Source organism: Anoplophora glabripennis, unplaced genomic scaffold, assembly GCF_000390285.2.
Source record: "Anoplophora glabripennis isolate ALB-LARVAE unplaced genomic scaffold, Agla_2.0 scaffold46, whole genome shotgun sequence".
In the NCBI taxonomy this organism is placed as follows: Eukaryota; Metazoa; Arthropoda; class Insecta; order Coleoptera; family Cerambycidae; genus Anoplophora; species Anoplophora glabripennis.
In genome coordinates this window covers 1,144,637-1,163,045 of record NW_019416736.1, presented here as the reverse complement: position 1 = coordinate 1,163,045, position 18,409 = coordinate 1,144,637, and the positions used below count along the sequence as shown (strand labels likewise).

At 33.4% G+C, this 18,409-nt stretch overlaps 1 protein-coding gene across 1 annotated transcript in view; it reads right to left on the bottom strand.

The window, feature by feature from the left end:
- LOC108904225 (guanylate cyclase 32E) overlaps nt 1–18,409 on the bottom strand; it is a 102,944-nt gene that overhangs the window by 53,029 nt on the left and 31,506 nt on the right. The window contains exon 7 of the mRNA XM_018706691.1: nt 15,488–15,633. Coding sequence (XP_018562207.1) covers nt 15,488–15,633 — 146 coding nt within the window. The remainder of the gene's footprint in view (nt 1–15,487; nt 15,634–18,409) is intronic.

Genomic DNA, 18,409 nt, shown 5'->3' with positions numbered 1-18,409 from the left:
TCCGCAATACTCTTTTAGTATGACGTCACATATTTAGGCAACCCGCAAATTGTTATAATTGAAATTGTACAAACCGGATCTGGCCCTTGTGTACTATTTACACAGATACTATAAAAATGAACAACTTCAAATTAATTTATTTTTACAAGTATTTAAGAACAACCTACACGTGTTTGGTAAAATAGACACTAATGTGCTTAAAACTTACAAAAAACGATATGAAATTAAATAAAGTAAAAATTTAACATTAGCCGTGTTATTCATAATGCGCATGCTCGGAAAGAATAGCCTCATGCGCAGGTGATATCTTGTTGATATATCATCGCCGTTATCATTAGCGTATTTTCTCTTCTTTTGTTTAATCTTGGCATTTTCTTGTTCTACTAAGGAGTTTTATTGTTTTTCTTGGTGTTGTGCTGCGTCAGTGTGTTTATCGAGTGGTTTTTTTTCTTCAAGTGGTTTATTATAGACGTACTCTTAACTCTTAACCATAACCAAAATCTTTTTGAATGATATACTGTTGCGAGGCTACTTCCCTTACATAAAATTATCTTTAATGCGCATGCTCGGTAACGTGGATATAATTATAATTTATTAATTACTTTAAAAGTCAATAATGTTCTATAAATTTAAATATATAAATTCTATAATTCTTTTAGTTTGTCACTTGGGGTTTGAAACTTCTTAAATATTTCTAATATTGCCAGAATATCGCGATATTTAAAGTCATGACAAAGAAACTATTTTTGTGGCACTTATGTCCAAAGTACATAAAGGATCTAGTAAAAATATTGAGAAATTCTTTATCACATTGCCTATTATTTGCCGTATGTGACGTCATTACTAAAAAGGTCTATTCTAAGGAAGGTAAATAACATTTCAAGTAGTATTATGTTCTAGATCTATTTATAAATATAAATAACATTTACAGAAGAGTAAAATTGTCAAAAATTAAATATATCTACTTCTATAAAAACACATTTCGTATACGAGAAAGCTGAATTAAAGGCATGATTTTTTAATATTTTTCAGTAAAATTTGAGCTTTCTCTCTCATTTTGCACTTGAACTTATTTCCATTTTTCTAACGATTTTTTAAACTTGCAAATTATTATCTTTACATATAGGGTTGCCCCCAGATTAGCTTGCAATATTTTATTAACGCATTCTATGACTAAATATAAGATTATATGCGCCCCTAAATGTTGATTTTTCCGCATATCTTCACTGTTCAACAGTCAAAAAATAATTTATACATTTTAGTCAACCAGTTGCAAACTGGAGGATTGTAGATACATTTTTTCTCTGGTCATATCAACTATTTGATCCAAAAGTTATAAATTTAAAGTGAGTATATTTGTGGCATCGCATCGGTACAAAAATGAGCACTGAATTTTGTTTTAAACTTGGTAAAACTTACTGAAACGTTTCAATTGGTGAACGAAGTTCAGTTATGGTGATTGTTTATTCCATGATATACGCGGTTTAAAAAAGGTCGTGGGGACATAAATGATGAGCAATATGTTGGCCAACCGAAATCCGTGATCACCGCAGATTCCATCAAAACTGTGCGGGAGTTCATCAAAGATAAGCCAAAATCTTCATTGAAATTCATGGAATTGGAACATTTGGGCTGTCGAAAAGTATGTGCATGGTTTGTTCCTCATAAGTTGACTGACGACCAAAAATTGCTCAGAATTCGACATAAAAAATATGATCCAGAAACCAAGCGCCAAAGTGTCGAGTGGAAGGCGCCAAACGAGCCAAAATCCAAAATATCTCGTTTGGAGAAGTCAAAGGTGAATATTGATTTACTTTTACCATTCCATGGAAATAGTCCACAAAGGGTTCGTTCCATCGGGTCAAACCGTTAATGCATAATTCTATCTTGGCGTTTGGAAGCGTTTGGTGCATCGTATTCGGCCACAATATGGTGCAGAAGTAAGTTGGCGTTTGTTGCACGATAATGCGCTATCTCATCGATCGATACTTGTGATCGATTTTTTAACTAAAAATCGCATTTTAACTGTCAACCACTCCCCGTATTCGCCTGATTTGGCACCGTCCGAGTTTTTTCTTTTCGGAAAAATGCATTTTCCTATGAAAGAAAAGCGTTTTGTGGACGTAGAAGACTTCCAAAATGTTTGTACCGACATCGTGAAGGACATCAGAATTTTGAATAAAATATCAGTTTTACCAAAAAAAAAACTTTTTGTTGTCCTTATTTTTTTAAAATCCTGATTACTTTGTAATGCACATTATATTCCCGGCATATATAACACCTAAAAAAAATCTTTTAATATAACATTCGCTTTGACTGCTTTTCAGGTGTGCACAGATATATTCGAAGGTCTATGTCCGCAATACCCAGCCCAATATCGCCCTTAGAACCTGGATCCGATCCCCCCTCATGCATTAGTAATCAGTTCATATCACGCGTGATAAACACACTCAGAGTTGACAATCTCAAGCTCAATTAACAAGGCCAAATCAAATTCCTCTGTCACACTACGTCTCTCTAACTTAATATAAAGGGTTCTCTAATCAAGGCGCTAGTTCGGGCTGAACCAACGGTGAATAATGTACCTAAAATATTTTAGGCGTAACATAAACGGCAATTGTAGTGAAAGTGACTATATACCGTCGACAGTATAGCAAATTACTATTTACGTTTCCAGAGCTCTATATTTCTCGTAAATTCAAGTCATTCCATGTATTTTATACCTATAGGGTCGTAAAAGAGTATACTATAAAAGATCAAGTACAGTTCGCACGATATTTGTTGAGTTGCCATTAAAGTTCTTTAACAGAACTACTGTAACAATTAATCGCGGCAGGGGAGTCTCTTTGAAATTTTCCGCATAATTTTCAGAATATTAAAATTCAGGGTGTTAAAAAGAGTGTAAAATATTTCAAGAGGTAATAGTATGAACCAAAATAAGCAGAAAAGTCTTAATATACATGGGTCCGCAAAATAACGTTTGCGGAGATATGGACCATTATTCGTTTTTCAAACATTTTATTTTATTAGGAATAAACCGACAGAGGAAGCTTTTAACAAACCAAAAACAAAGTTACAGAAGATGTTCAAAGTGCCCTCCGTTCATTTCCAAGCAGGCACGACATCTTTGTCTCAACGATATTCCAACTCTTTCGAAAACACCCTCCTTGGTTTGGATTTCTTAACACTAACACTTAATCCGTAGCTGCAGCACTTCCAGGCTATTTACAGGAGTACCATACACTAATGTCTTCAAATATCCCCAAACAAAGAAATCTAGAGGGTTCAGATCAGGCGATCTTGGAGGCCATAAAACAGGTCCGGCCCTTCCTACCCATCTATATGGAAAAGCTTGGTGTAAATGCTCTCTAACGGCCATGGGAAAATGAGCTGGAGCACCATCATGTTGGAACCATATTTGTTGCCTCTGATTCAAAGGAATGTCTTCCAAAAACTCATACAGTGTGTTCTGCAGAAAGTTGAGGTAAGCAGCGCCTGTTAATCGGTTTGGTAAAACAACAGGACCTAGAAACCTGTCACCTACAATACCCATCCAAATGTTTAATGAAAAACGTGCCTGATGTCCAGATTCTATTAGAGCATGAGGATTTTCGCCGGCCCAAATATGCGTATTGTGAAAATTAAACACTCCATTTCTTTTGAACCCGGCCTCATCAGTAAAAAGAATGTTTGCAAGAAAACGAGGGTCTTCAGCATCATGACGTAGAAACCAATGGCAAAAAAACAAACGTGCTTGATGATCATTTATTGGATTTAAGGCCTGTACTAGTTGCACATGGTATGGATAAAGCAGTTGCTCGTGAAGGATTCTCCAAACAAGAGGACCACTAATTCCTACCTCGGCTGATATTCTCCGCACACTCGTACCTGGATTCTGCTCTACCAGTGCTAGAATTTCTTCTTCTGCTCTAGGAGTGGATACCGACCTTGGTCTTCCGGATAAATGGCACTGTTTGCTCAAGGAACCGGTATCACGCAATCTTTGGTGTATTCTTCCAAACATGCGTTGTGAAGGAATCTGGCGATTTGGATAAGCGTCAACATAAAGACGTCGCGCTTCGGTGGCGTTCCCATTAGCACGACCATACATGAAATGCATGTCTGTTAATTCTGCGTTAGAGTAATCAGCCATAGCGAAAGAAAACTTGTGCACTGAAAACAACTGTCAAATACGTACTGTTTATTTTACTAACCAACTATTATAAGAAAATACACAACGTTTTTGCAAAATAAAAAAGGGGCTAAAAAACATAAAACATTCCATATATCCGCAACCGTTACTTTGCGGACCCATGTTTATTGAGACTTTTCTGCTTATTTTGGTTCATACTATTACCTCCTTAAGTATTTTACACTCTTTTTTTAACACCCTGTATATACAGAGTGAGAAATATGTATTTAAGTAACCTACACTACAGTCTTCATCACTAGAACTTTCACAATCAAAAGCTATTACAAGTCTTCTACTACCACATCAACTCGAATCTAATTTTGCGAGTGATTATCTTCATCGTTAACAATATGTTGGTAACATATAACCAAGTCGAAAAGTTACAATGGCGTAACGGTTTTAAAGGGTCATTTTAAAAAATATTTTGTAAAAAAACGCAAAGTATTTTATATAATACTTGTGGTAACTGGGTTCTTACCGCACTAGATTCATTTCAATACTCGTAAACACATTTGGCTACATCTAGTTCAGTTTTGACAAACCAAGACAAGAGCTTTTTTCTACTCACTGGTCTCACAGTCATAAATTATTGGTAGCAGCTGCAATATGTTCACGTATATCATTATTTCCACTTCCATAGATACACATCATTGTTTAAATGTCCCCATAAAAAATCGAGGGAGTTTAAGTCAGGGGAACACGGTGGCTATGCTACCGAATATTTTGTCGAAAATATAAATAATAAATCACAGTAATAAGAGCACTATGAAAACAACAGTAATATTTAGAAAAATATGTATTTGACGAATCAAATCGGCTGAAGCTATATGGGGAAGCGTGCGCAAAAAACTTTTTAGATACTTTTAATTGTAACCATATCAATTACATTTTTGTCGAAAATTCTAAATGTTTTATTAACTTTTTGGTGATATCGATTTTATTTTTAATTGTTCTTGCCAATATCTTCAAAGTTTTTTGGAAATGTTATAAATATCACCATATTGTATATTTTAATAATACATTTTATAAAGATAGTATAATAATACTGCACTCACGTACCTTATTCTTGGAAAGATAAATTCTTACATTTTATTTTATTGTTTATTTAAAACAAAAAAGTTTATATTTCCTACTAGTTTAAAGTAAATGACAGTTATGTTATTTTCCTTTCGGTTATACATATGACAAAACATCATAAACATTGTTTTATTTTTTATAGTAACATCCACTCTACACTTATGACACATTGCAGTCGTATATTCATACAGTCAAGTACTTATAAACAGATTGTAACAATGCTCGAAGAAAGCCCCCTATATTTCATGAAATTGTTCTTTGTATCGAGTTCAAAAGGACCATACAGATGATCCCAAAGAAGGCTGATATATTATACGTGTTTTCCCCACAACACAAAACTTCAGCTTTTGTATGAATTTATAAAGCACAAACTGGCTTGAGTGTAGGTTTAAATAATGCAACATGTTTCCGATAAAGTAATGTTTCACTTTTAAAGATTCTCTTTCTTTACAGTTTTGCAGGTTCATATTTAAGGTATATATTTTTAAACAATTCGTGAAAAATCTTTCTTAAATCAAGTCAAGAAGGAATAACAAAAGCGATTGGACGTCAATTTAAGAAATGATACAGGATCATTTTTCAAATTATTTCAGTTACTGCTTTATTTTGCCAAGCAAAGGTCACTGGTAGACGTTAACTTTCGTGATTTAACGTTGTTTTCCCTTTAAATCTCATGAAGTTAAACTTCATTATTAGTCTGCCAAGCTAGCTTCAGCACGACTGTGCCTAGAATACAGAATTCGACCCTTATTTAAATTGGGCTTAAGTCATCATAAAAAGTTGATTCGACCAAATCACCAAATTTGTCATTCTATATTATCTCATTTAGATATAACATTGTAATTCTATAATTTATCTTGCATAGACAATTACCATAAATTTTCCAAACCGTGAGCTGAGAAAAAAATTTTGTATTTTGCTTATTTTATTGTAATTATATCGACCTGAATTCCTAGTTGCCTATTTCCTATTGAAAACAGTATAAGACAGACCAATTTTTATTCCATTATATCTTTTTAAAACAATGGAAAAAGTACTTTTATGCAGCATTAATCAAAAGATAGGCGAAAGTAACAAAGAGAACTATACAAATTATGATAAACAAACAGTACATATAATAATAAATACAAGGAGATGCACAAATGGTGACCAAAGATGAATATTCTTTGTGAATTTTAAGGGAAGTATAAAGTTTTTATCTAGGACGCTTTGTTAAAAAGATACAGGGTGTTAAACTTCAAAAAATATTTTTTAATTTTTTTAAATAATTTAAATACTGGTAAGTGAAATCATTTGAAATTGGGCACATGTATTTATGTAAACATTGTCCAAAATCTGAGAGCTTTTCCTAAAATTTACATGCTCTCCAGTGGCGTAGATAGTGGGTATCGGTGGCATGTTTTTCTAAATAAAATAGTACGCCACTGCTTTACGGTAAGAACCATGATATTTTCGGATTCGTTTTTCAATTTTCTACAAATTACTACCCCCTTATGTTTTTAGAAAAAAGCCTGAATTTCGAGTAAAACTTAAAAAACGAACTGAGAATACACTTTTGCTTTTTAAAATTACATAGTGGGCTGCGATAGCAACTTTGACATTCTGAGCAGTTAGAAGAAAGTATAAATAATGATTTTTATAAGATTCAAGCAACAATGAATTTCGAACAAATTACATTTTCGCTACTAAAAAGATATCGGGCCTGTGTTCGTGGAGATTGAGGTATTTTTGAGTATTTACTCAAATAAAATCATTAAAATAATCACTAATGTTATTAATTTCTTTATTCATTTAAGTAAATCGAAAATCAGACTTTTTTCGAAAAACATAAGAGAGTAGTAATTTGTAGAAAATTGAAAGACAAATAATTTGTATATTTCTTGATTTACATACATTACATTTAATGAAATCGTTTACATCACATCCCCAACAGCGTTTGAATTTGCTCGTTCAATATTTTTTGCATACTGGAATTTTTTTATTAGCCACCCGTCCGATGCGATGAAAGCTGCTATCCATCTATAGATATTTATCACCTCGAGTTACAGAGTTGATAACCATAAAATAACTTAAAACTGCGGCAGTCCAATCGATTTAAGTAGCAGATTCCTCGAAAGCGAGCGTTAATCATTCTGGAACAGATAATCCGGAGATTTTTCAAGTATTTGAAAAGAAGTTTAATTTTTTCGTTAAAAACGTGATTCTAGGGTCGCTAGATATTGATATACAGAGTTAAATGTTCGGAAAGAGTTACGAAACGCGGAAAATTAATCTCTAAACTTTAAGTAGTTGCAATTTGAAAATACGATCTCAATTTGAAAATGGGATTTTTATTGTTAGGTTTTAAACTAAACGATTTTTAATGGTCTTCGATAGTGCTGACATCAAAATATATTCATTTAGTCTATACGGGGTGTAACTAAACTACCTGGCCAAACTTTAACAACAGATCACACACAAATTAACAAAAAAGTTCCTGTAAACGCATATCCGGAAATGATAATATTGGATGTAAATACAAAATTAATGAAAATTTGTAGTTTATTTCAGATTTGGGGGAAGCTACACAAATACTTAATTTTATTCATAGACATTGTGGTTATTTCAATAATAATAACTTTGAAGATATTAAGCTAATTCAAACAAATTATTTTTTTTTATAAATAATAATAAAAAATAATAATAATATCTCTACCCCTCATTCTAATCTCAAGGATTGGTCCAGCAGTTGGAAACTTGTGCGGGAGAAGGGGTGGCATATTATTATTCAGTAGGCCGCATTTGCGCCCAGGAACGACTACCGTTAGTAAGCCCTAGCCACTATTCGGTGCAGGAATGGGGGAAACCTGGAAAACCTCATAAATTAGGGGGATGGTCACACGCCGACCGGTATCAATCTCTCACTTTGACCCAAGTCAACGTTCTTCCACCCTACCTTACCCGCAGAGAGGGTGTCTAATTTCTCTTTACGATCTAGCTGATCTACGGTCTTACAGCGGCTGGGATCGAACCCACGACAGCGGCATTCATCGATTCAAGTACTGACGCCTAGAACCGCTCGGCCACCAGCCGCATAAAGTCAAACAATGTTTTTGTTGATTTGTGGCGTAGAATCTGTCACTGAAATTTGGCCAAGTAATGAATCTACAGTGTTCCGAATTTTAGGAATGACACTTTGCTAAATAAGCATATTTTCGAAACCTCGCCATTTTCCCAAGATTCATGATTGTAGAAAAAAAAAATTTTTTTGGCCAACAACATGAACATATAGAATTAAGTCTCAGTTAAAACAAGTGGATTAGTTATGAGGTACGGTGGTTAAATCTATGTCAAAAATTATAGCACACCACTGGACAAAAATATTCTTTTGCTATTTTTGATTTGTGGGTTTTACTTTGAACAAAAGTCCTGACATTTTTGTTAAATTTGTACCCTTGAGCTCAACCTACTACAATTTTTTAAACTATTATATTAAAGGTTAACTGAAAACTAAAGAAAAAGCATAAATTGTTCTTGCAAAAGTTAAAATTACCCATTTTTCAATAACAATACAATAAGGTGTGTTATTAGATTTCGGATAAAAAAATAGTGAAATAATTTTTCAAAAATTAACACTGGAAACAAATCGTAGCTGGCTTCGGATTTGCAATTTTGAGGAGGTTATAATTTTACAATAAGCGAATTTTAATTATTATTATTAAATAAAAACTTCATTTGTTTTTACTTATGTTGTAACAGTGTGCTGTGGTGTGAGAATTAAGAAGTGTGAATAAACATATTAAAATGATTCATCAATCAAGTTAGTGATTCCAAACATTTTTCCTCGCATCAGTGTGGTAAGTCAGTAGGTATTAAGGAAGAGGAAAGAGAAATTCTAACTGCCAAAAGTGTTTACAACTTGATTTAGGTATTCACTTTTCCAATATTTTCTCCAAGTTTTTAAACATCCTGTATACAAAATAAGGACGTACATCGAGAAACTGAAAACACCTGGCACGTGCAGTGAAAAGCAGAATAAGTACATAAATAAGAACAGAATAGATATGTACTCAAATAGGATGCACTTTTAAATTACATTTGTGCTTTTGCCACAGAAAACAACAAAGGAAGAAAGCAGCACTATATTTATTCGTATAAGTGGCATCCATTTATAAAACGTCGGTTTCCGGACGGGAATATAAAGCTGGAAACAAAACATTTAGATAACTTGCCACCATTTTTGTTTCCGTGTGTAAGAAATAAGAATTTTTTGGGTGAATGAATGAACTCTAAACCTCGATTCATCTTCCTCAATTGAAAAATAATCCTGTATATAACTTGATCGCCCCCAACGCTTTTCTGCTTTGCCTGAGAAGCGCCAAAACCATCATATGCAATGAATACAAACTACTGTAGACGTTGTGTTCGAATTGCTTTTGAGTTTAAAGTAGAGTGCGGTGAAATATAACAAAATTCAGAACTTCTCAGGTTTTTTAACGTTAAAAACGGGAAACTAAATATATAAATCAGTGGAACTTCTTAAAATTTACTTAATTGATCATAGAGATCCTAAATATACAAAAAAAATATACAGAGTGAATCAGGAGAATAGCTCCAAACTCCAGTAATGGGCTCTATATATTATTCTATAGTAATTTGAAAAAACTCAAATGTTGTTATGCGATTTTCATTTGTTTTCAAGTTATGACGTAGGTACATTTCAATAAAAAAAATATTTATATTATTATTCATAGCGTTCCATGTTCAGAGACACTATCATTGGACCTCTAAACATTTTCTGCTTCGTCTACGAAGGGCTTCTGCAGCTCTCCTGATTGCTGCATATTTTTCTTTAATAAGTGCTACAGTATTGATGATACGTCGAATTAGTGCCTCCCGAATCACTCTAACTTTGTACGTTTCATTTCTGAACCAGCCCCATAAACAGTAATCTAGTGCTGTGAGGTCTGGAGATCTTGGAGGCGAACTTTATAACACCATAAACACCACATTTGCAAATTCTAAATTTGAATACGTTCTTGGTATTTTGTAACACTTTGATACAAACGTGTAATCAAATGTTAAACTATTGAAACATAAAATGACACTGACGCATATTCTATCTTCGAACTTGGAACATGACATACCTACTTTGATTCCAAATTTTTAAAATTTGTAATTACGCTACGAGTATAATTCGAAAACAGATGAAAACCGCATAACAACATTCGAGTTTTTTCTTTTTATTTTGACGAGTAGAATCTATTCCTGGTTTGGCGCGATTCTCCCAAAGTCACCCTGTATAGATTAATATATCACTGGGTTATTTATATTTTGGGACAAGTTAAGGATTCTTGATGACAATAACGTCTTTAGAATTTATATAACTTTTTGTTAAAAGACCGTCCACGCACATTCATAAAATTCCTTACAAAAATGAGGCTGGTACATGGTTTTAGACATGAAAATATCTATTTCGGGAATGATTTACATATTTTCATTTCATATCGAGCTTATTTCATAACAAGGGAATGTATTTGAAGTAATTTCATATTTTTTTCTTTACTAAAATACCGTCTTCATTGCCGATAAGTAAACATAAAAAATAATATAGGTGTGTATTTTTTTAACTGCACTATATTCCCTTGAAAGACAATAATTTATAAAGATAGTATACAACACACAGAAAAAGCTTATAAAATATTTATTTTTTAAAACAAATTTCTTATTCTTCTAATCCTACTTCCTCCAATTTATGGAAAATGATTATTGTCATTTTAAGCTATTTTTTTGTTTTGAGAATCAAAGAATATAGAGATTTGGTTAAACTATACAAAGCTAGTAAATAATATGATAAACGTTCTTCCCCTTTACAGGATGTTTACTGAGTATCACAAATATTGCATTAACATGGTACGCGGGAGCCCAAATGGCTCCATCTGTCGTGCGGACATTCAAATGGCTACAGTAGGAAGCGACCTGCTAACTGCAGGTACTTTGTTGCACGACTGCCATCCACAGAGGGCGTAACACAATGTTTGAATTGTCAGTGTTGCAAGAAACAACTACTCCGAGAGCTATATGCCCCTACCGGCATTGAATTATACTCGCAACGTCGGTTGTCGCACCTATGACCCACTGATGAAGACTAATAAGTCCGAAACCGGTCTGTGCCTGGTAGGTTAAACTGATGACAAACGATCCTAGCTGTTGCGAGTATAATTCAATGCCGGTAGGGACATGTAGCTCGCGGAGCAATTGTTTCTCGCAACACTGACAATTCAAACATGGCATTAACATTGACATTTTTAATGCAACATTGACTAAATTTCTGTTGAAACATGCACTACCTGTTTATTTATTTCTATTTCAAATTTTTATTTTTATTTATATATAATTTTATTTCTATTTTGTTTTTAATATATCGATATTTATTGTTATTTTTTTAATTATACTTGTAGACTTTTTTGATCTGTTGTGTTCCATATCTGTGACTAAACTAAACTGAACTGATTTTATCTCCTACTGTATATACAGGAGGTCCTAATATTCCGTGTACATATACTGCAGATTCTTGTGGTTTAAATAAGAAGACTTATCTAAACTTACCTCTATCCAGGATCTACAGATTTTCCAAATACATAATTCTAAAACGGTTTGCCTAATTTATGGAATAATTGATATATACATATTTATAAAATAAAAAAGACATGGCGTTCCATCTGAATTAAAATTTGTTAACATAATTAAAAGCAATTATCAAAATTGTAGTCAAATGGCAGATATTAAAGAGATTAAGATCGTTACTAAAAAATCCAGACTTTTTACACCACAGAATATTTAGAAAATTGGGTAAGTGCATTTAAATCGATTGGGTGTTTCTAATAAAGATGGTATTTTGCGTTTTATGCAATTCAAAAGTATTTCAATACCATATAGCTGTTAAACGAAGCATTTTTGAACTGAGGTAAGTTGACTTCAATTCAATTACTTTTACCTGACGAATCTGTGGTTGTTATATGACCACTGTTTTCTGAGACAACCTGTATATCAATTTAGTAAATTAAAGAAATAAATTGTTGCGCAATAATGAAATAGCACAATATTTTACATTAGTTAACAATTTTTTTCTCTAAATATAGCTGCAGAACTTTCTAGTTACCCTGAAAATTGAAATAATATGAACAATATGAAGTTTTAATTGGATTGGGTGCAGTTTTTTTTGTATTTGCAACTTGATTAGATACGGTTTTCCCGGGCATTTGCATAAATTAATTTGAATAAAATCGACTGGAAAGTTTGGAAGGCAATTGAGACCTGAAATTATGTTATTTATTTATCATTATGTATCTCCGTGAAAACGTTAAAATTTCTGAAATTGAAATGTTGATTGGAAATTCCGTCAGTAATATAAATTTTAAGAGAGGCTTATAATGGAAATAATTCTAAATATTCAATAAGTTATATGAAGCTGAATAAATTATACATTTAATATAGAAATCCATAATCGATTTGTTCCCTCTCTGTTCAAGACCACCATTGAACTGAAAAGCAGTTCCGTCCGTAGCGACCTTAGAGGGCTCACCTCTACAGAGCCTAGCCCTAGAACAACAACGGAGGGTCAAAGATTGAAGCAGTGTAAATCTATCTGGCGCCGATCAGGTACATAGGCCACAGCGTAACAACCCAAAAAACCATGGTCCTGCACGGTCAAAATAAGGTCGTCAACTGAAGAACTAGTACCTACTAGATAGAATCGAAAGTAGGTCGAACGAATTGCCGACCGAGAAAATAATTTAACTGTGAAACTTACTGTTATTTTTCTTTTAATCCCGTCTTTTATCTACTCTACCAAAAACAAACGCATTAAAGAAATAGTGAGCCTGTTATTTGGTCCTTCGAGCCGGATCATATATTAGTGCGTATATGTAAATAGTCTTTTGCAAGTGAAATTCTCGGTAGGGAAATCACGTCATATCATAATTTTGTAAGCACGAAAATACGTTGTTAGCTATTATTATATTTTATTGTGTTGTTCTCCATTTGATGGCAGGATTTCTGTTAATAGCCGCAGCAAATAGCATTGTTATCTTGGTTCGATCGATTTATCGAATTGTAGTGCGAGGCTGCCTTACAATGTAATCATCGGAAACTGTGTAATGATCAATAATTAGTGCAGTTGTTGAATTATAACCCTCTGTAATGTTGAAATAGTTCACAACGTTTGACTGTGACTGTGACAGTACCGTTTGTATTAAAAGCGCAATAGCCTTGTATTCCTGGTTGCCCATTTCCCATTAAAAATAGTATAAAACAGACCTATTGTTTATTATTCCAATATACAGGGTGATTCATTAACAATGGGAAAGTCGGAAGGTGAAGATACTACACGTGAAATGGTGACGATTGGCGCAAACATGCCTTATCCGAAAGTTGAAAATTTCGGAAATACAGGGTGTTGAAAGTTAAAATTTTAAATCGTTTTTTTTGCGATTATTCTGAAAATATGTAGGTTAGGAACTTGAAAATTTGTGAAACTATATTTTTTTAGGCGACGAATAAGATGCGTGTTGTAATTTCAGCATTGCTCGTAGAGGGCGCCACTTACGACCAATTTTACCAAAGTTAATAACTTTTTACCCTGTATATTTAACATAAAACTTGATTCAAAACCTGAAAGAGCTATCATTTTTCCATTAACTATGTACTCTTGTTTCATTTCGGTATCTCGATCCGTTTTCGAGAAAAATCGATTTAACGAACATTATGTTTTGATAATATGAGAAATTAAAAGCGAAACAAACCAAGTGTTTATTCGTGTTAATACAACAATTAACAATAAAACAAATAAAATACTCAATTATGATTTGAAGTAATTGTTCCAAGAATCCACTGTTGACACTGATACACTTTGCACGTTTTCTGAGATCTTCGAGTTTGAAACAACATATTGGGATTGCGTCTGACTTCGTTGGCAGCGATTTGTATTCTTTGCCACAACTCTTCACACGAGCCAATAGATTCTTTGTAAACTATGTCTTTCATTCGAGGCCAAATAGAAAAATCAAAAGGATTGAAGTCCGGACTTCTGGATGGCCAAGCAAAAATGATTACATGGCCAATCTAGCGATTTGAAAAAACTGCATCTAAATATGCACGCACTGGTCAATAAAAATGCGGTGGAACTCCGTCGTGCATGAACCACATGTCTCTTCTTAAATAAAGTGGAACTTCTGCAAGCCGTGGAAGCATATTTACTTGGCCATCCAGACGTCCGGACTTCAATCCTCTTCATTTTTCTATTTGGAAGAATCTATTGGTTCGTGTGAAGAGTTGTGGCAAAGAATACAAATCGCTACCCACGAAGTCAAACGCAATCCCAATATGTAGTTTCAAACTCGAAGATCTCTCAGAAAACGTTGTGTAAAGTGTGTAAATGTCAACCGTGGATTCTTCGAACACTAATTTTAAATAATTATTACGAATTTTATTTGTTTAATTGTTAATTGTTGTAATAACACGAAGAAATACTTGGTTTCTTTCGCTTTTAATTTCTGGTATTATCAAAACATAGTGTTCGTTAAATCGATTTTTCTCGAAAACGGATCGAGATACCGAAGTGGAACAAGAATACACAATTAATGGAAAAATGATTGCTCTTTCAAGTTTTGAATCAAGTTTCATGTTAGATATACAGGGTAAAAAGTTATTAACTAAATTTTCGGTAAAATTGGTCGTAAGTGGCGCCCTCTACGAGCAATGCTGAAATTACAACACGCATCTTATTCGTCGCCTAAAAAAATATAGTTTCACAAATTTTCAAGTTCTTAACCTACATATTTTCAGAATAATCGCAAAAAAACGATTTAATATTTCAACTTTCAACACCCTGTATTTCCGAAACTACCAACTTTCGGATAAGGCATGTTTGCGCCAATCGTCACCATTTCACGTGTAGTATTTTCAGCTTCCGACTTTCCCATTGTTAATGAATCATCCTGTATATTTTTTAAACAGTGGAAAAAGTACTAAGATTTTATATAACATTGAATAAAAGATAAACGCAGGTAGCAAAGTAAAAATACAATATAGTATCTAAATATTTAACGAGTCGAACAAAATGATTCAGCTGAGAATTGTATGTGTAATTCTTGTTTTTTTTTTATTTTTTTTAACCGTTTTATAAAATACTGAAGCAATATCTTGACTTTGGAAACTTTTGAATAGTGAATTACTCACCCCATGGCGCTTTTATAATGTGTCTCCTTCATGGAATCAATGATAGCTGTACCATTTCTAGGATTTCCACCTCTATCCATGACCTTCATCAGGGCCTTAGCGTAAAGGTGGACAGCATCGTACAGGTAGGCCGCTTCTGCTCTGATCTTAAATAGAAAAAAAAAAAATGTTTTCACTACGTACCTTACTTTTAAACTTAGTTTATATGTATCAAATTTGCCAGTAAATTTTCTCTGAAAATACGAAAATATCTAAATGTGTCAGCCCTAAAGCTCCCTAACATTCAATACTACTTTCAACCAGTGTAGACAGTATTAAGGTTACCGTTTCTTGAAAGAAAATTCCTTTTAACGTAAAAATGTAGGTGAAATTGCATTAGAGCGACGTAATGTTCTTCTCTTCAGAAATACTTCAATCTTGAGACCGAATCTAATGTACCCTCAACGTACACCAAATTGTACCATTTAAATTTACATTTTTATGAATCGCAAAATTCGAGTTTCACGTGAAATTGCCAGTAAATTTTAAATAATAAACGCTGATCGAATAAAACGCATCAGTTATGTTCAAGTTCTGGATATTAAGTTATGTCGAAAATTTATTTTATTGAGATGGAAACTGACGAGAAATCATGTAAGTGGAAAATAAAAGATAAATCGGATAATTTCTTCGACTAAACAAAAATAAAACTGTATTTTATTTAATAATAATTTAATAAATGGGTATAATTTAAATTTGAAATGAATCATTTATATTTTAATGTACAGGGTGAATTTTGATATTACGGGTATGGATTCATTGTCGGAAAATAGTATTTCTATAATTAAGTAAGAAAATTCGTTTATTAGGGCGTGGAGAGATTTTTTATAAATTAATGACCTCATTTTTAACCAACAATTACTTTTATTGTTAAGTTGACTTTTAAATTTGTTTTGACTATTTTTATATAAATAAGTTTTTTTCTGTATACAGGGTGTTAATGATAAATTTTAACAAACTTTAACTTCTACCGATGAAAATAATTAAGTTTTGCCCTATAAAAATTTTTGATAGGACGCTTCCATACAGAGATACAGGGTGTTAAAAGTTTCAAATATTTATATTATTTTTCCTATAACTTCACTAGCATAAAAGAATGAGTGATAAAATTTGGGGTATGACATTTTTTTAGTAGAAACAATTTTTTCATGGATTACTTATTCCAAAATACACTCCAGTGGCGTAGTTATTGGGGGAGTAGGGGACCTTTTTTGAAAAAAAAATCGTACGCCACTGGTTTTTTAAATAATTTTAAATGTACAATCAACTTCTTGGAATCGACGTTGGGAAATAATATGCGGATTTTCATCCGCCCATTGGTGGTTATTGTGATAACAACTTGAAATGGTTTCCCTGGTAAATTTCGCTTCATCGGTAAACAATATTAATAACTGAAAATTAGGCTGTTCGCATTGTTGTAAAAACCACAGACAAAATTTAATCCTCGGTTGATGGTCATTTTCATACTCGTTAGACATGATATGGGCGTAATTGCTGCTCACGTAAAGGCGGGTATCCACTTGTGGAAATGCTCCGTAATGTAACAACGAACATGTAACGGCCTGTTGCAAAAGGTGACACGGTTCGCTGCGAAAGTATGTGTGTGGTTTTGGACATATCATTCATTCCGTAACGTAACAAAATAAGGTTAAGAGACGCCACAGGAACATAAACTCGCAGTATGAACCTGACTGCAATGATGGATTCGTCACTGCAATTGCAGTTAGCAGCAGCGTCATATATTTTTATTCATCATACAATTTTCAAGAATAAGAAACGGAAATCTCCGGAAATCTTTTCTTTACTCCACTTCATGGCACACAGAGAAAAACATACTCTTCCTAGTCACTGCAGAAAACAGACTGACCCCAAACCATATACAAAAGACTGACGAAACAAAAAATAAGACAAAATCACAAGTGCAACAGGCAACGTTGCCAAAAGGGTAACCCCGTCTCAACATGTGGCAGAAAGTACTGTTGCATCCCTTTGATGCGACGACTGAAAACCGACAACAGATCGTCCCGGATTAGTTACGCGTGTCAAATTTGTTACACGTACCATGCAACAATTTTCCATCTCCACTAGCTGTAACGTAACATGTTCGGTGTTACGTTACGCGGCATTTAACACAAATGGATACCCGCCTTAAGACGTTCTAGATTGTTACATGTGATAGACCCAAATCTGTTGATATCTGTCTGCTACTGGTAGATGGGTCTTCATCTACAGATTCCAAAATTCTGTCTTCCAAATGAACTGTACGAACAGGTCTTTCTCTTGCTCGACGTTTTGGTAGCAATACACATGCAGTTTCACGAGCTCGACGGTGAACGCTTGAAAAAGTATTCCTTGTTGGACAACGTCGATTTGGAAAAGTCTGCCTATAAAGTCGTTCAACTTGTCTAGCATTGCCATTTGCGCTACCATAAGTAAAACGTATATCTGCTAATTCAATATTTGTATAATTCAATAACAATTTTTTTTCATTAAAATCTGTTTTAGTTGTATGAAAAATAACAAACTTTTTGCAACACACAAAACAGTGGCGTTGTATAGTGTTTTGAAATCTCTCAAAAATATTGGGTGTTAAATTTATTGTTACACATTTAGCAATCGATAGAAAATGATAAATTTATTGCCACAAATTGATTGTACAATTTAAAAACATTTAAAATTATTTAAAAAACCAGTGGCGCACGACTTTTTTTCAAAAAAGGTCCCCTACGCCCTCAATAACTACGCCATTGGAGTGTATTTTGGAATAAGTTATCCATGAAAAAATAGTCCCTACTAACAAAATGTCATCCCCAAATTTTATCACTAAATATTTTTTGTCAGTGAAGTTACAGGAAAAATCATATACATATTTGAAACACCCTG